This window comes from Falco biarmicus, chromosome 4 (genome assembly GCF_023638135.1).
Source record: "Falco biarmicus isolate bFalBia1 chromosome 4, bFalBia1.pri, whole genome shotgun sequence".
Taxonomy (NCBI): Eukaryota; Metazoa; Chordata; class Aves; order Falconiformes; family Falconidae; genus Falco; species Falco biarmicus.
This window is the reverse complement of record NC_079291.1, coordinates 11,070,831-11,090,547: the sequence shown is the minus strand read 5'-3', so window position 1 is coordinate 11,090,547 and position 19,717 is coordinate 11,070,831. Positions and strand designations below refer to the sequence as shown.

Below are 19,717 nucleotides of genomic sequence, written 5' to 3'. Positions count from 1 at the left end.
AAGATTTTACTAAAACATATACTCTCATACTCCAAACCAAACAAGCATTTAATTTCATGGCAAAAGAAATTTTATTTGACTGCCAGAGTAAATTTATTTTGGTCTCTTTGGTTCACCCGGAAGACCAAAACCATGAAACTTGGTAAATTATTTGTAAGGCGATGCTTTTGATCTGTAATAATTTGCTTGATTCACAAAATGGTGTTGTCTTCAGTACTTAATAATCACTTGCTGTAAAACTGCCCATTTTAGTGGTTAGATATTGTGGCATTTGTCTAAGGTCTTTAGTGTTTATTAATGGTAGTATATTCATATATACTTATTTTAGATCCACCTGTACTGAGTTCAAGTTATATTACCTTTTGGAAGTTTGTTTACATCATATTGAGTATACGTGTAGTAAAAAGTATGCTGAAATGCTTGTGTCACACAATCTTTTAAAATTTGTTTTTATTTTGAGTCTTCTTTTATTTCTTCTATTTGGCATTTGTGCTTTTTTTTTTTTTTTCCCTGAAGAGGTACCTGGAGAAGAAATTTTTTTTTTTTTTTTTTTAAATAAAAGGTCCTGGAGAAGTTAACAACCTGTGTTTATCTTCAATATGAATCAGACAAACCGTTGGCATGGAGAAGCCATGAGGCTATAATGAACTGAGAGTATTGATGAGGAGTCCAAACACACGGCTGCTGAAGGCACTTGTGTCATTTTAGGGCTTGGCTTCAGCACTGTTGAAATGAAATTGTTTTTATCTTGAGTTGCCATGTCCCAGAGCTTCAGTCTAGCACTTGGCAGACTTGAAAAAGTTGCCTTGCTGTAGTGCAGGAAAATGCACAGACTTGTCAGTGACTTAATTTTATGTGGACGGGGGCTATGTGCTTTTTGTATGTTCTTGGATGACATGAAGATGTGTGTTTAATGCATGGCCCACCCAAGGTCCTCTTGTGCTGTTTTGCTTTCAGGAATAAACAGGCTCCTTGTTCCTGCAAGTAAAATGCTTAGCTACTTAAAATTACGGTTATACACAATGAACACTGTTCATGCTACTACTGTGTAGTTCTCTTGCTGGACCATTACAGAGTGATTCCTATGGAGACAGTAGCAGTAGTAGAGAAATTGCTACATCCCACTTCCTTGAGGCATCATTTGTGGCTCTGTAGGAGCTGAATACAGTTGTAGTTACAGATGTCAGCTCACCTTTTGATCACTTTTTGCTGTTTGAGTTCCATCTCAACTTTGTTCTGCCCCAAGACTGTATTGCATTGATCTAAAAGGTAGAAATCTGCTAAATTTGAGGTAGCTGAGGGTAGAAGATCTGTAAAATGTGCATGCTGATATAAGCAGTTTTTTAGATGCAATGAAACTAAATTCCTCCCCAGTGCAACTTGATCATGAAAGTAATAAAGTGAGAGAGCACAACATTAACTCAACATGCTGTCCCCTGTTGAAATTACAACAGACAAAAATGAGTAATAAAACAATCTAACAATAATGTAATTGCTTTATGCAATCATGTTTCTAGGAAACTTTTTCTAAATCAAGAAAATACAAATTTATCTTCTGATTTAATGAGCACGGGGGAAAGTACCATGTCTTTGTAAACGTTATTAGGAAACAAAAACTGTGTCTAGCTATAGTTAAAAGTAGTACAGTAGCACATCTTAAATGCGCTGTTCCAATTTGATGCTGTGCTCAAAGGCATTCATTTCTTACTACTAATGGATACAAATTTAATATGTCCAAACAAACAAAACTGCAGAAGACATGGCAAGAGTAAACTGAACTCTCTGTATTTTAAATTATTTGTAATTACTATGTAATCTAGTTACAAGTACATCCCCCCCCCCCCCCCCCCCCGACAGTGAACTATGAACAAGTGAATTGACATTGTTGCAACTGGAGCTGCTAAATGATGCAGTGTAATTTAGCATAAAGGCTTCTAGTGATAATAGCAATAGGGAAAAAAAAAAAGAAATTCTTCTATGTTTTCAGTCAGTATAACTGACTTTCAGTATAACTGAAAGACTACTTTTTTCATCAAAGAAAGCATATTCGAAGTCCATGTAGTAGTACATATCTTGTCCCTTTTCTGTCCTGCTGAAGACGTGACAAAATTTTCCTAGAGGTATAGAAGTACTTGCGGAGACAAGAAATTGTGTCTTGCAGCCTGTTTTGTTTTGGTATTCCCTTTGTTCTTCTCTTTCACTCTGCTTTTTGGTATCATCTCTCAGATGCTCAACCCTCTTCTATTTTTCCTCCCAGTCTCCCATACCATTTTTTATAATAAAATACGTGATTTAGTGATTGCCTGTTTACTAGTATACTGAATTTGCAGGTCTACTGCTTCCTCAGTGTGGAGCGATCTGATTATGCTTGGTGATTCATACCTTTCATTTGAACCTAATGGATAGAAATCAGTGATGGAGGCAACTTGTATTTTAAGTGATTCACTAATTAGTTGAAAACACCTCCAAACTTCTACTGAACAACACACAGCCACTCTACAATCATTATTACCATTATTGATGCAATTTGATGATGTAATGTAAGACTAATTATCCACCTATGTATGTTATTATTCTTGTAACAGTCTAAATGAATGAGCCCTGAAGGCTTTGTGGATGTGTCATGTTACAAAATTAAGCTTTCTTAAACTACTTGGTAGTATCAGGTAGTGTCTTTGTATGCCTTTATTTAAAAAGCAGGTGATGGTTTCGGAAACCTTTTTGTCGGAAAGAAAAAGAGCCCTTTGAGATGATCAGTCTGATCAAAATAAGCATGACAGGCTTTAATACCCTTAATATATTCGTGCCCACACATTAAAATGTTGTACATTTTTCATAATTATGTTCCACAGTAACTGCATTTGTGTGAACTGTCTGGAAGAAAATGGAATTAATTAACCACCTGGCTTCACCTCCTGTTTGAAAAGTAACAATTCTAGACATCTTCACAGTTGCTGGAGTATGTGTTATTTTAACTCTTCAGTAATAATGTGAAAAAGAGCCGATTTTATTTTTGAGGAAAAGTAGTGGTAGGCCAAGGCTTGGATGATCTTGATTCTGAGAACTGTGTAATCCTATGATACGCTGCATACTCTCAAAATGGATTCCTTTGCTATGAATGGCTAGACATTTGGCATGCTGCAGGTTATTCAGAGTGGTTTCGACATCTAACAATATCTTCAGATTAAGAAGGTCACTGTATCTTGAATTCCCAGGCTAATCTTGAAAATGAGTTAAGCCAAGATCAACATACTCTTATTCTGGAATAAGAAAATATTCTTATACTGGAACAACAGTAAACACAGTAGAGCAAGTCCTTATTGAGGTGAATGCTGGAAATATGATAATATATACCTTGAATGTTTGTTTAATAGAAAAAAAGTTGTAAAAAGTACTTGGTGGACTGTGGGCTTTGAGTCCTTCTCACCAGAGCCATTTTCCCAAATTCTGATTGAATAAAGGCTCATTTCTAGTATCCTTTGAGCAGGTGAAGGGGCATCTTTTACACTCACTTCATAGCCTTCATAAGTAAATAAATGCCCTTTATTTAATGCAAAGTGGGAATTGGGCTCCATGTATCTGTACTTATTCAAAGACATCCTTGTGATGAGACCTTGCTGAAATAGTAACTTCACTTTCTGAAAAATGCAGACTGGTCCAGACTGCAGCCTTTTGCAAAATCCATGCTAACTTTTGCAGATGTGCTGAGTCTTGTCTAAAGTCTGCTTGCTTTCACAATGGCTTCTAAGATCACGTTCATGTGAACAACCTTCACAATGCCTCCTTTTTCAGAGATAGTGCTTTGAAGGCCTTGGAAGTCCCAATTGTACCACTTCTCCAAGCTTTGGCAAGTCCTGGGACTTGAGCTTCTTGATCCCATGAAGAGAGTTGCTGGATCAGGCCAAGGGTTAGTTTAGCATAGTACCTTATCTCTAGCAGTGGCCAACAGTTGTTGTTTCAAGAAAGCTTATAGAAAAATTACAAGGATAAAGAGGTAGAGGCTTTAGATATATCATAAGATACATACTAATTAAGGGTCCAGTTTCCAAGGAGGGGTGCTTTTGGGCTTTCAGACCTATCGATTGCTTCTAGGCTGTTGGGTTCAACAGCCTTTGCACCTTCTCATGCATTTTCTAACTCTTACGCTCCATGATGCTTTTGACAAGGTTCTATTAAAATATTTTAAAATGGTTAATAAGTCTTCCCTGACAACACTTCAAAATTTCTACTTTTCATTCTAATGCAATTTAAAAAAATTTATGGAGTAGAAAATTTCTTTTAAGCCTACATTTTAAACACAGTGCACATTTTTTTTTTTTTTTTGTGTCTTATTTTCTGCAGTATGTGTCATTGTTAAATACAAGATAGTCTTGGTGATGTGTAGCTTTCTCAGTTTGCTTTTTGTGTTAGTATACACTGTTACCATGGCTGTTAGCTGCTATCAAACTAATTGAAATGTCCCTTTTCCCTATGCTAAGAAATTTCTTTCTTTCATTTTAATTGTGTACTTAACTGTTCTTTCACGCCTCTTTCATTTACAGTGTCATTACTCCATGAAGAAGGCAGCCTCCTTCCTGGGTATTGGTACAGAGAACGTTTACTTCATCAAAACAGATGAAAGGTAAGGAAACAAAGGCCATGACTGTGGTCTCTGAGCCTTTTTAAAATGCAGTAGTGTGGTAGATAACTAACCTATCTGAATGTAACTGAAAAAGTTTTAAATCTGTGTCCCTTAGAGGTAAGATGGTACCTGAGGAACTGGAGAAACAAGTCCAACGGGCCAGGAAAGAGGTGAGAGGGGGAAGGAGAACATGAAGGAGAGAAAAGTGCATGCAGACTGTGTGCTTGTGTCTGAGTGAAAGGAAGGGAAACTAAGAGTGAGTGAAATCTTAAAAATAGGGCAGTTAATGTGACAGTGTGTGTCTTACAGGTGCAGTCTGCTTGCCACAAACTTGTGAAGCAAGCCAAGACTTCTAGGTGCTACACTCTTAATGAGGGAGAAAAATTCCACAGAGTGTTTACTATTAATCAAAGTCCTGAGTACAGTGCTGCTCTGAAGTATTTAGCACGTTTCTTCTAGGATTTCTTTTGCCCTTAATCCTTTTTTAAATGGATGCAGTATTTGTGTTCTTTAAACGGTAAATGAAAACTGTAGGTTTTTCAGTTAATTACAGGAGCTATTGCTCTGTACTCTACAGTGAGCAAGAACTGTAACACGTGGCTCATTCTCTAAAGCTACTGTACAAGCTACAAATGCTAAATGTGGTCCTCTCTAGTGTTGTAGTAAGAATGCAGAGATTCAGTCCTGTGTCTCTTTTCGCCCAGGGACTCTGCCAAGTAGTCAGTCAAAGGCCAGCATGTGGAAATGTACTGATGTGGGTGCTGGACAACTTTTAACATACGTTCCCACAATCTGTAAGACAGCACTTACTGTAGTCAGCGTAATTTATTTTAGAGAGCTTGGAGGACTGAATGTGAGTTCTAAGGCATAGAGCATCTTTTGGCTTGGCTAGCTCACCTTATTTCTCAATTCCAGTTTGTGCATCAGAGCAGTAGGATTCAGCACTCGGCTCTTAGTCCACAGTCTGTGAATACCAAGCAACTAGTGCAATGTGCATGGTGTGGATGATACCTACCGTGGAATCCTACCTTGGGAAGCCTGCTTTTGTAGCTGATAGAAAAGCAAAGGCAGTGCTGCCCTGTTGTGCACTGGCATGGTCACAACAGCTTTCACTAAGATCTGATTTACATACATCTTCTGCAGATCATCAGCTCTTCTTTGAGTTTCATGCTAGATAGTGTAACTGTTGATTAATGTTGACCCTAATGATCCAGCAAACTCTCTTGTTTGCCTTTTTCTGTACTTCGTGTTACCTGTGGAAGACAACTTATCCTTCACTCGTTCAAAGTGGTTAAACCACAACAGCAAGCTGGAGGAAGAAAAGATCTGAAATAAAACTGAACAAGAGGAAGCAGGCTGACAGAAGAATAACCTCTTTGCTCTTGCAGAACCAGAATTCTTGTTTGTTGGTATAATAACAAAATAAGTGGTTATTTGAAAGAAATCCTCTGGCATTTATGACTTGAAACAAGAAAAGATCAACCTCAGTAGGGTTCTCTGCAATTTAAACCCAATTGTTCTATATTTAAATGCTCTGCTTACAGGAGAACACTCTTTTACTTGCATTTTAATAGAAGTTACAGGGATATTGGAAAGTTTTATGTCATCAGTTTCAGTAAGTGTGTCTGTTCTTCATGAAGCTCTGCTTTACAACTTTTATAGAAGGACACTTCAGTGAATTACAGTAAATATTCGAGTGACTAGACAACAGAGGTGTATTTGCTAGTGACAGGAGCACAAAAAGATCACTTGGCTATGAATAGCAAGAGTCTTAGGCCTCTTTTTAGAGAATTTTGTCTGGAAGATGTATTTAACTATATTGTCAAGAAGAACAGAAATTTAATTCCCTTATTTGCAGGGAAAAATGTAATGGCAACTGTCTTTGGAATTTGTAAAGATCCAAGGCTTGTGCCCATATTCAGTCATGTTACCTGCTGGCTGCTGGAGGACCTTTGACTTTGATGTAGCTGTGGGAGAAAATTGGTGAGAAACTAGGTGCAGCAAATATATCTTTGCCTCACTTGCAGCTGTTTTATACTTGAGCTTCAGGCTTGTTTGTAAGTTTGATTGACTTTTGTGGTAGGTTGTACTAGGAATGAATGATCAAGAAGTGAATTATAGGTTGGTAATTCTTTGTGACTGTATGGGATTAATTTAAATTCATTCCAAGGTTACTTTTCACTGTTTAGCAATTGGTAAAGGAATTCTATAATACAAATAACCATTCTAACAGTCCTCTACACTGTCAAGGAAGTATAAAACTGTCAGATTGTAAATGTAAATCAAGCCTGTCTGTCTCTGTAGCAGATGTTTAAAAGTAACAATAATCTTTTTTAAAAAGAGAAATCAGATTTCAGCTGAAGATACATAAAGACTCATGCAGAGTTTGACTTGCCAGCTGATGTCTGATTTCAGTGAAGCTACATTGAGTTACATCAGCAGAGAGACTTCTACATCATCTGTGAGATTTAATTCACTGCAAATTAACTCCAGGGTTCCCAGATTGTACAACGTACTGAAGAGTCACAACATTGTTATTAACTGCATTGTCGTGCTGTGGGCCAGATGCTGAAACATGCAGAGGAGTTCCTTCAGCATGTATTTACCAGCAAGTGAGACCCCACAGTCATTGCTAGGGCTGATACCCTCAATTTCATGGGGTTGTTACAGACTCCACCGATTCTTCTCATTGTTTCAGTTTCTGCTTCTGAGTAGGCACAGGAACATACATCTGCAAGGGTACCTGACCCAGTCTGCTATTGTCATTGCACTCCTGCTATTAGTTGATATTAGTTGAAAGGGAAAGCGGTGAGCCAAGCCACTGAAACCAAAATGGATAGCTTATGGTAGTTGTCTGAGACTGCAACCTTATGTCACCTGCCTAGCCTTAACACTGCCTGAGATTTTTCAGCGGTCTCACTCCTAACATGCAGTTACATCTACAGCCCTTCCTGTTTCCTAGACAGGCGCAGGAGGAAGAGAATAGCACTTCGCTGTAGATCAGGCACGGGGGTCAGGCAGCAATGACCGTCCCAGTCACAATTTGTGCCAGTGCTACCGAAGGCAAGTAGTGTTCCATAACTGAAGGTTCTTCCTCACCAGGCAGAGAACAGGGGCATTACAGAGACAATGCAGGTGGAAACCGTAGAGGGATGAGCCCTTACCTTGCATGGGTAGCCCGCTGGCTGAGCTAGTAGCTTTGTTTTATTCAGCAGAATGGTAGTAAAATGTGGAAGACTTAAAAATGAAAATCAGTGTATGAAGAGAGATGTCAAATATCCAGTACGTTTTGATCTTGACATAACTAGCATCTGCCAAAACATTCTGAAGCTGGCGAAGTCTGCCCTGTGATGGTGTTAACTGGGAATCTGGAAATGGGAAATGCCCTCCCCCCGCCTCCTTTTTTTTTTTTTTTTTTTTTAAGTGCTTTTAAATGCAATACCTTCTGCTGGGAAACTAAATGTAGACTGTCACATCTTTGTCCTACATTCCTAGACCTTTTCATGCTTTAGCTCTGCAGGTACACTGGAGGAGATGAGCAGTGCAAATGACAATTTTGTTTTTAATCCTGTTGCAGGGGTCAGCACCATTTCTTGTCTGTGCTACAGCAGGCACAACAGTGCTGGGAGCATTTGATCCTCTGGATAGCATTGCCGATATCTGTGAAAAGCATGGCCTCTGGCTTCATGTTGATGTGAGTTTTATATACTGTGTAGTTTTGTTTAGCATTGCTTTTTTATAATTGATGTTTTTCTTGACTTTTAATATTTCTTTGTAGAAGTAAGTTGGGCTCTAATACTTCTCTTTTTTGCGTAGAGACCAGAAGTAAATTCTGATTTGTCTCTGTTACATGTGCTGAAAAACAGCAAATAATTTGGTTGTGACAAGCAGTCAAAGCTATTTTGTCATTGTCGGGTTATATTTCAAAATTATTTTAAAATCAGTGCTTCAAGGGTGATTATATACAAATACAACTTCAGATTGTTTCCATATTCTATTGGAGAATAGACACATTAGCTTTGTGGTTTGTACAGGTTAAGATAAAGGTAGATTCTGACTCAACCAGTTGTGAATTATTCTGTTTCACATTTACAGGTTTGAGTTTCTTGTAGATATCTTTATGTTTTCCTGAATTGTTCAGAAATTTTCTTTTCTCATTTCTTTATCATTTTAGGTTTTGATATTAAAATCCATCTATAAATCTTTTTGGAATAATCATTGAGCCTTTTTGTTACCTGAAAGAGTTAGCTGTAAATGTGTTATTCTAAAACTAGGTCCCTTATGTTTTCTAAAATTGCATTCTCTTTAGAATTGCAATGCCACAAATCCAGAATGGATAGATTAAAAGCCACGAAGCAATGGAGAATCTGGAGCAGCATTGACTGAGATTTTTAGACCTGTTTGAAGTGTTTGTTTAATGTTGAGTATCTGAAGAAAAATTACCTAGGCATTCATGTGTGTTTCAAGTAAATGTCTCGCAGACGTTAATAAAGTTGCTGCGTGTGTGAGGCAAAAGAGTTTTCTTATTGACTTGGCGGCAAAGATGCAGAGTTTAGCCCTAGTATTTAAAATGTCTGCTGTGTGCTGGTGAGAACAACCCAGCCGATCTGCAGCAGAAGTGCAGTGTTAGCATTAGGTGCTAGTTTCTTGCCATGTCTATATATAGCTGGTGGAAAGAGGGATGTGTTCAAACTCTGTTGGATCTTAGGTGTGTTGAATAGACGTAGCTGGAGCCATCTCCAATGGCTGTAGGAGGACAATGAGTAGTTTACTAACATAACCCCTGTAGCCAAATAACTAAAATTAGGTGGGATGAGCCTGGGCCGTATTCTGAACTATATAAGTCATAGGCAGTGGATAGTGTTTTGTAAAGAATTAAATTTCTTCTTCCAGTTTTGCCTCACGTTCAAGTGTAAGAGTAAGGTAAAAGTGTCAGTGAATATCTTAAAGCTAATTTTCTGTTTGGACAGTGACTGTATTAGTCAGATGTTAATTGGTTGCCAGTAGAAGGGAAAATGTCCAGTAATAATTTGGGTTTATGGTCTGGAAGACCAATCATTCAGTTAAGATGAGATTCATGTATTGAACCTCTCAGTGGTTCTCGGGAGTTAACAGTATTTTTTTCCATCTTTCCTTTCGCTTTCTATGAGGAGTTGAGTGGATGGCTGTTTCTTTGTTTAAAGTTTCTAGCTGTTTTTGTAGGAGAACAGGGTGTGGGGAAATGACAAAGCTTTCCATGTGACACCAGCCATACATGTATATACGAATGTGCTATAATAAAATAAGCAGACTGTAATTTATAATGTGACCTTTTTTTCACTCACAGCACCGTTAGAAATAGGTTTACTAGAGTAATATGTGAAGAGGTACAGTGAGACCAGGCATCTGCCATTCAGAAAGAGAGTACAAGAAATATAGTGAAGAGATGGATTTTTTTTTTATTTGTTTTTAAGCAAGCCTACCTGCTTCTAGCCTTGTAGGCAAGAACATGGTATTTTTGAAAGCTCCGAGGATCTGCATTCCTCTGAAAGGCCTGGCTTGTTGTTGAATGATCTGCACATTATGCAGTCTGAGTTACAGCAAATGAGAGTGCTGAGTTGCTGTTTGGGCCTGCTGTAACTTTGGAGGAAAAAATACAAAACAATTAAAACAGATTAAAAACGAGGGAAAGTTCTGTCTAATTTAGGACTTTTCATGTATAATTGATGGGAATCGGGATTATCTACTGCAAATGGTCTCGAGGTGTTTAGAAGAATATCTTACATGAATGTCAGTGGTGTTATTTCCAGATTTACACTGATGTATCTCATTTCAGAATATTTTCTGATTCTGAAAATTGGTATGTTTGCCCTAGGGAGACTCTTTTCATTAAATATGGAATGATAAAGCTCACGATTCTTAGGAAGGGCAAAAGGGAGAATATCAACATAAAATCAGTGGGCTTCAGGAAGACAAATTTCAGTAGAGTCAGAAATAGTAGATAAGCTCTCATATGGAGACAATCCTAAAGAGGAAAAAGGAGTTAAGGAAAAAGTTGTTTCAAGAAGGTAATATCGATAAACCCAAACTGTCTCAGCAGTCAAGCAGTTCAATAGCCTAAGTGCAGAGGTTATAACCAGGCTTATTTTGTGTATATTACAGTATTCATACATGCATTCCAGTTGCTTATTGCATTCTATCATACATCTATGATGCCTTTCTTGATGACTTGTTTTGTATCATCAATATGCACTCAAGCTCCAGCACTTGCATATGTCATGTATTGTGTTCATGTAGCTTTAAACACTATGAGTATTTCTTCCCTGCTGGTCCTTCGACTTTTTTTTTCCTATGGCTAGACCAGTACAGAAAATCAGCTTTGACCTATAAACTTGTGCTCAGGTGGTTAGTTTAATCACACTGTGATCACTGTGATTCCCGTCGTTCAGCTGTAATCAGTTTGTTGCGTATGAGTTTTCTCATACCTGGTTACCAATTACATTGCGTGGGACACAGGTGATAGTCTTTGTGTTTTGAGCTACTCAGCATTGCTCTCAGCTGGATTTGTCATAAACAAGATGTGTCAATGTAGTGTGGTCAACGTACCTTTCTTCTGTATCCTCATGGATGGAGGAGAAGCAGTTAACTTTGTCTTTGCAATATCTTGTCAGAAAGCCAGAGAAACATGCCAAGCTGCAGCTGTGGTAGTGAGTGAAAACCTGGCTGGAAAGTCCTAAAGAGCATTACCAGTGGCTCACTACTGAAAGAGGAGAAAATTTCAAGCAGGATTCCACAAAGGTCCATCCTAGGTTAGATGTTATCTGGTATTTTCATTAATAACTTGGATGAAAAAGAATATGCAGACTAAATTTGCAAATGACACAAAACTGCTGCAAAAGGCAGTGGGAGGACAGGATTAGAAATCAAAGAGATCTTGACAGTTTGGAGAAGAAAGTGGAAAAAACTAGGCTACAGTTCAATAAAGATAGAGCTTTTAAGTTTAGCTGTAATAATCAACTGCACAAACACAGGCTGGGGATTGTTGGCTAGACAGCAGATCTTCAGAAAAAGATCTGGGGTTTGGAGTATATCACGAATCAGCAATCATAAGCATTTTCAAACAGAGTTAGATGTCTTTGAGAATTAAATAAAGAAGATATATAAAATAATTCTCTCTTTCTGCTTGGTACTCAATCTGCTTTATCTAGATTGCACCCAAATAAAAAGCTGCATTTCAAGAAGGTTAAGGACCTACAGGAGAAAGGTTAGAAAATAATAAAGACTAGAAAATAAGAAAATAAACAATGGGGGTAAACATAACCATGTCTAGAAATTACGACCAGTGAGGAAAGATTGAAAGCACTGCTGTTACTGAGGCTAGAAGAGAAAAAGAGACAATATGTAGTAGTCTACAGAAGCTTTGAAAACTGCTGCAAAAAAGACAACGAATAATCTGTTCCCGTAACTGCTGCAGGTATGACAAGAGGTAAGGCTGCTTAGGACTGACACTTTTAAATCAGTAGGGTTACCATTCACACAGATTAAAGTGGTTAATTTGTGTAGCCTCCATCATTAGAGGTCTTTAAAAACAGACAAACCCAGTGATTCTCAGTTGTCTTGGGTGCCTTCTCATTCATTTTTGGTTTTTTTGCCAGCCCTGGATCCCTAGGCATTTGGTTTCTGAGTTGGGTAAAGAAGCGTGGAGCACAAATTCATCTTGTAGTACTATGGCTCAAGGAGAGAGTGAAAGGTGGTGGAAATGTCTGGACCTCCAGTACTATCATCCTTCTCTTCCAGATCTCCAGCAGTAATTTTTAATACAAAGGCAGAAAGTACTGCCAGTAGTGTGGTGGAGGTAGCAATTGCTGATGTCTGTCTGCACCTTATTTTTCACTTCGATGCTGATCACAAGCTGTTTTGTTAATCGATTAATAACCTCTAGAAAATATAAGTGTTTGACAGAAATGAGATGAGTGTGGCTAATCCTGCCTTTGGGGGTGGCATACTGTTGCGATAACCTCTTGAGGGTCTTTCTAGTCCTGTTTTTCAGAGAAAGTGTGACTATGTCAACTTTTTCAAATACAGAGCCTTTTGGATGCAGATTTTGTAAAGATTTATTATATTTCAGTGGGTTGCTTATGAATTATGAAAATCAGGAAATAATTTAGTAACTCTTCTGACTTTATTGATCAGGGAATGAAAAGAGCAAAATTTGTCTATGAATAGGAAGTCTGGTTTGATTGTCTTTCCATAACATGACAAATTTGGGTTAGCTGGAGAAACCCAGTTTTAAGTCATGGTTCTGCCATGGGACTACTGTGAAGTTTGTGGCAAATAATTTCCTACCTTAGGTCCCACCTGTAGATTGAGCAGCAGCCCTTTCCTCGGCAAGGCTCTTGTGAGCATGGTAACATAAAATATGATGTGGTATGTTAATGTGCTGCATTAATGAGAATGATGTGTTAAGACAAGTTATTTACCTTTTGTTTCTCTTGTGAGTCTTTAGCATTTTTGTCTACCAGAGATAGCAGATCTTATTCCTAATGTATGGCCTGTGAAGCAAATACTGATGCTAAATTCATAGTTCAGCTAACACGCTGTTTCTTTCAAGGAAAAAAAGAACAAAAGCCAAACAAGCATGTATTCTCCATGCTTAGTTCAGGAATCTTCAAGTCAGTGACTTTTTTTCTTCTTCTCATTAGCCCAAAATATATGAATTTATTTTTTTTATTTTTATTTTTTTTTAAATAAGCTGAGTCCAGTTGTTTTATGAACCAATACCTCCTGCACATCTCTGAGGAGCCTTGCTTACTTCATGGGAAATTTGCTTAAGTGGGTTCTGCCTGCATAAACATTGAAAATCCTATTTTTCATGTTTAATAATTCTCAGATGCACTCAGTATGACATGTCTACTGTTTGCATGTTCTCCCCACCCCTCCCCTGTGGGCAAATACTGTTGAGAACTGAAGATTCACAGCACCTGGTGGGTGAAATCAGATTCATGGAGGGCAATCACCTTCCCTTACTCCAGTTGCCCACAAATTAAACTTGTGTTATAAAAGTTTGTTGTCAGGGTTCTTCCTATTAGTCTGTGGAGAGAGGCATCTGCAAAAGGTGTCACCCAAAGATAGTTATCTAGAATAGATAAGATGACACTTGATAAAGGGTTTCAGTGGAGAGCTCCTCACTACAGAGAATGCCTAAATGACTCTTGGACTGCACACTAGTTTCTTAGATGACCTGGGGGAGATGCTGTGAGTCTTACTCCATTGTAACATTTCTAACATTGGATGTATTGCTGGTAACAGAAATGCTGCTATTGCCTACTCACTGACTTTATCCAAATTCTGGAAAAACTGAGCCTGGGCTTTGCAATTGGCAGAGATTATCATCCTGTATCATCCTTTGTGAATGTCTCGGAAATGAAACTGCTAGCAGGAAGAAGATATGTAAAATGGGCCTTTCTGCTCTCACTGCTTAGGTTTACGCTGGGGGTCAGTACCAGGAATGGGGCTGGTTATGCAAGGACACTTCAGTTCGTGCCCTTGCTTACATAGAAGGGACAGTGTCGTTTGTGGCTCACATAGTGACACAAACCATCAACGCCTCTATTTTAGGCATAGCCCCAGGTTGCCATCTTTATTTCAATAGATGATACTAAAGGCAAAATTTAGTCCCCTGACTGTGCAGTAAAATAAGTTTTAAATGAGATGAAACATCTTCAGAAATTTATTACTTGAAGCATTATCAAAAGAACTTTATACAAGTAATATTTTCTTGGCTCTTTAAATGTTCCAACAGGCTTCTTGGGGTGGCTCGGCTCTGGTATCAAGGAAGCATTGCAGACTTCTTCATGGCATCCACAGGTATGTCAGTACAGTTGGTGGGCACGCTTACCAGGGGCTGAGGTGAAAGTTAGGGCCTGTGGCCTCCATGAGAGCTGCGTTTTTCAAAATACATATTACTATTAATTGGCGAGATTTCTGAATGTGTGTGTGTGGAAAGGGGAAATCTGTCTGCTTGCGTTGTGTTTGGCCATTTTTAATTACCTAATACTCATGATTATACATGTGGTTTCCACCTCCCTTTCTCCATTTATAAATTTTGTAGGGCTGATTCTGTTGCATGGAATCCCCATAAAATGCTGTTGGCCGGAATCCAGTGCTGTGCTCTTCTGGTGAAAGACAACTCTGTAAGTCCTCCTGTCCTTTTCTGTCCTTTTTTTTTTTTTATATAATGTGGTAGGCTGTCATTGTTGTAGTATGGAAGTGGAAACAAGAAACAACTGCAAGTCAGTTTTACTATACTGCAGTGCAAAGGCTGAATGGTATTAGTTTGAAGTTTAATTTCACCACAGAATGAATAAATAGTGAATAAGAGAGCAGGGTCAAACTGATCCAAGTCACCGTGCTCACCCGTGGTCAAATTCTGCAACTGGTGCCCTTGCTGGTTAACTTCTGTGCATGATTTGCATTCAGAATTGAGTATTTTCTCACCTGGGTCTGCAGCACTTAAACACTGAGCTCGTCAGAGTCCTCAGAATAGCTGTCATCCATTGGGACTGCGGCAGTACTGCGTCTCTGTTTAAAGAAGGCAGAGCTCCTCTTTACACCCCCTTAAATGGGTGCACCAGAGTGGGAAAGGAGAGGGATTAGGAGTTGGAGCACATGCAGGTAAAGGTGCTAAGCCTTTTTCCTCGCTCTACTAGTTCTTCATCACCGGGGTGATTTAGGCTTTCCAAAAGCCATGACTAATTAAAAGGTCTAGCAAGCAAACAACTGAGCTCTGATCTCAAGTGGCACAAATGTGGGATGAGTCTGCAGTGTCATAAAAGTCCCTGCTTATATCTTTGTGGAGTTCTTCTGTCTTAATAAAGAAACCACTAAGTGGTTAATTATTATAAGCCCCATTTCAAACTCAGCCCCGCTAAAACTTACGCCTGTTGTCCACCCCATCAGGGCTGAGTTTTTGCTTATACTTCATAGGTTATAAATGACTGAATGTCATGAAGATAAGGAGCCCCTGAGGTATGCATCACTGGTTTGGGGCCATGGTTTGTAAATCTTGTGTCAAAACAGCTGATAATTTGTATTCAGCTGCTAGTGGTTAGCTATGTATGTAATTGGTTACTAACAGTAGTAACTGATCAGAACCAAAGAACATAGATGCTATCAGTGCTCTCTTGGAGCTGATTGCTCTTAAGTCAGGGGTGAAACGTGGCAGGACAGCAAGGAGAAGTGTGCCTCCTCATTTCCTTAGACTGGAGTCTGTGGGATTAAAGAGGATTAGATTCCAGGACTACCCATCCATCACTTCATCTTTATTCCAGGAAGAAAAACAAGCAGAATGAAGTTAGTGACTAAGATTAATGTGGTGTCTTAATTGCAGGCTTGGGAAGAATTCAGTGCTATATTTTTAACTAATTAGGCCCAGTACATAGATACAGCCCCAGGTGATGATTAGACTACTTGGACTGCGTATTGGAAATTTGTCAGGAAGAAAGAGGAAAGAAGCAGAGAGGAGCTGCCCTGGCATGTAGGGTCACTTTACAAACACTGTTCTAACTTCAGGGTTCTGGCAGCCTTTCTGTGTTCTCCTTCCATGGAGTGCAATGCCTGGTAGAGCAAACCTATTCAACTTCTGAATCACAGCTAGCCACTGTTGTGCTGGAAATACTTGTAGAGCTGAATCCTAGGCCGTTGGGGGGTAAACCACAAGTATTACTGATCATACAATCAGATCCTGTTGTACAGTGAGACACATTCTGGCAAGTAGAGGATTTCTCTGCATGGGGAGGAGAGGGTGTTTTACTCTTGTGTTTAATTCCTGGAAAATTGGCACTTGTGTTTTGTGTACGTGCCAGTGCAGTCTATACGCAAACAAGCACATAAAAATTTCAGTACTTTATCAGCTTTTTGAAAGTGTTGGAACATAAATGCTTAAGAAAAAAAAAGAGATCAAACATATATTTAAGATGCTTAGGCAGAAAGGTCTTGCTTCACTTTGATCCTCTCCATACCAGAACAGGCAGATGAATCCAGTTTCCCATTAAAAATGCTGTTTTCACACCAGTAAGAGAAGGGAAGAGTAGGTGTATTGGGTTTCTCACTTTGGAGCTTGTTCCACTGCTCCTGAATGACATAAATACCTATGGCTGCAGGTGAGGCACACATTAGTATATGAACATAGTTTCTTCACACTGTGGTTGGGCTGCATCGTGGGAGCTGGAAGTTGGGCACACATTGCTCTGCTAGTGACCATGAATGCTCAAGGAACCTCAAGTAGTTTCTGAAGTGGTAAATTCTGCAAGAAATTGGAGCAGCAAAATGTTAAACATAGATGTTAAGTCCCATTTAGGAATCAAGCCCTAGCTCCCTTTGGAGATCTAATTAAGGAAGTTTAGTAACCTGTCTTCCCATTTGCTTTGAGGTCCTTTTGGAAACTGTGAGCTACCTCAGGAGTAGGGTTAGGTGATTATAAGTGGACAAATAATCCCCTTCAGTTTTTCTTTCTCACACTTGTTTTTTTTTTTTTTTTTTTTTAAAGGTATAGATTGTTCAATAAGCCCAAGCTTTGTATTTTAATTAATGTATGAAAAAATAATCTTTAGAATGAATCATCACAGGTCTTGATGTAGTGGTAATACCCTGATTTCCCATTAGCAAAAGTAATAGTGACTGGTTTTGTTTGATTTGGGTTTTTTTGCCACACGGCAGCAATAAAGCTATGTGATTTAGTAACGTTAATAGGCTTAAAACATTGCAGCTAGATTAACAGAATGAAACATTGTATTTAAATATTTTCCTATACAGGTTAAAAAAAACCCAAAAAACAAACCTGCAGTGAAATGCTGATAACAGAGTATCTTCCAGCCTTAGTGAAACAGAATTGGAATGATTTCCGAAGAAGGTAGAGATAGAGAAGAGAAATACATGTTTGACTTGATTAGAACGGAGAAGCGTTTTCACCAAAGGGGAAGAGAGATTGATTAATCCTCTGTAAAAGCTCAGATCAATGGCAGTAGTTCTTCAGTGCTTAAAGCACTCAAGAAATGCATAGCTATTCCTTTTTCACTGCCATGCCCTGAGTAACTTTCATCACTTCTGTAATAAGAAAGACTTATTCAGAAAACACTTGTATTGCTGTGGTGTGAATTACAGTGACTGTTTAAACACAAAGCTAGATGGACCAATATTCTCAAAACATTAGTGAGTCAACTTTATTCTTCTATGATCTTAAAATGCTATGAATCCATTTTGGGTTGTACCTGTTCCCTTAAGACCACAGAGCTACTCCAGTCTGTCCTTGCTATAATCCATGTAAATATCTATATAAATAGATAACTATTAGATAGATTTATAAAATCTATATAAATAGAGAATTAATGTTTATCACCAATGCCGAAGCTCTGTGACTCGTTAGGAGTGTAGCACTATGTTAGGTGATTAGTAATCAGTTCTAGGTAATGAGCAGAATTTGCACTTACTAGATAAAAATAAAGTTTTAAAGAATCTAGCTAATGAAATCCCAGTTTAGCACAGAATATAATTGAGGTGATCATGGTAGCCATCTACAGTTTAATTTCTTCCTCATCATTAGCAGTATCACAGATATGTACTTTCCTGACTCCTTTTCAGGGCAGCTGCAGGAAATAATCTATTCCCATTGCTTTCTGCTTGGGGTTAGTACAACTGAGAGCTCCTTCTCATCTCTTGAATTGAACTGTAGGGGTGACCCTTTGCTTTTGAGAATTTTCAAGTATGATATTCAAAAGATTGTGGTTATTGCTTCAGATGAGGCAAATCAGGAAGAAGTCTTGGGGGAAAAAGGTGTTTTGTTAATGAAATTATAATTCACCTTTAACTAGCAATGGAAATGGAAAGAGATTGGAAGGCTTGCTGTAGGTAAGTGTGTTCAATGAGAAAAATATGCTGATTTATGAAACTGGAGCTCTTATATATTGATTTCAGTATCAATTACTATTAATTTATTTGCCATTAATTAGAATGCAGAGCAACTATTCATAGACATCAAAACCAAAGGCTATTTGAAACTTCATAGTGGACTGGGCCCTCCACAAAAGTAGTATTTCCATTTTCTAAACCTTAACAGCCCCAGTATAAGTCAGAGCACTTCCATTAGTCTCTGTACAAAGGGTAGGAAGATAAAAGATGCTGAAGAAAGAGTCTCTTAACTTGTCAAACAGGGCAGTTCTAATGAAATTTTTGCAATTCTTCTGAGTAGATGGAGCAGCTGAGTTTGTGTGAAAAACTGTTAAGGTCTTCTTGGGACTAAGAATGTTGAGATGTTGAGTTAGTCTACTTTTTTGTTTTTTCCCTTTTTTTTAATTTTTATTTTGTTCTACTTTTCCATCGTTTGGCTAGGAAAAATGACATGACTTTGTCTGCAGCCTGTCTGAGTCTATTACTTTTGAGACAACAGTAATCAAGGAGTAACTGCTTTCTTGAGCATAAAATTTATCTCGGATTTTTTTCGTCTTCTGTTGTCCTCCCTGCCCAAATTCAATTCTGCAGCATTCCCTTTCTCTTCCTTACTCTTTGTCCTCCATCTTGCTGCTTGCATTGGTCTGGCATATTTCTTCCTTTCTCACAAAGCACGGGTTTTGTTTCTTCTGTCTGCTCTAGTTCCATGCTGGGGGATGTCACTGTACTTGCCTCTGGAGATTGACAGTAGACAGTATCTTCAGCAGGATTTCTTGAGCATGTTGCATTATTAGTAAGATAAGCAGATGGAAAAGGCTCATCAAGCCAGCACATCTTGTCAGATTTGAATGCACCAGGAGAGTAAGACAGTACCTGTCTTGTCTTGTCTTTTCTTTTCTTTTCTTTTTTTTTTTTTTAATGAAATATGTTCCCAGGAATATGAGATCATTCAGAGATATAGAACTATTTTTTCTTGTTGCATTTTCATTCTGGAGCATTTGTTTTTAAACTATGAAACTCTGGAGCTGTACTGTGATCATAAGTGAACTTCCCAGTCTTTCAGTAATATTGCCAGTTTAGTTTAGGTTTCTTGTGAGAAACAGAAGTTACTATTACTCAGACAACAAGCACAAGGGGAACTAGTATCCTGTGATGTCCTCAACTGTGCAACTG

At 38.4% G+C, this 19,717-nt stretch overlaps 1 protein-coding gene across 2 annotated transcripts in view; it reads left to right on the top strand.

Moving 5' to 3' along the window:
- Positions 1-19,717, top strand: part of GADL1 (glutamate decarboxylase like 1) — a 132,962-nt gene that overhangs the window by 64,997 nt on the left and 48,248 nt on the right. For both annotated transcript variants that reach the window (XM_056338214.1, XM_056338213.1), the window contains exons 7-11: positions 4,542-4,621; positions 4,737-4,791; positions 8,199-8,315; positions 14,403-14,467; positions 14,712-14,793. In XM_056338214.1, the coding sequence (XP_056194189.1) occupies positions 4,542-4,621; positions 4,737-4,791; positions 8,199-8,315; positions 14,403-14,467; positions 14,712-14,793 (399 nt within the window). The remainder of the gene's footprint in view (positions 1-4,541; positions 4,622-4,736; positions 4,792-8,198; positions 8,316-14,402; positions 14,468-14,711; positions 14,794-19,717) is intronic.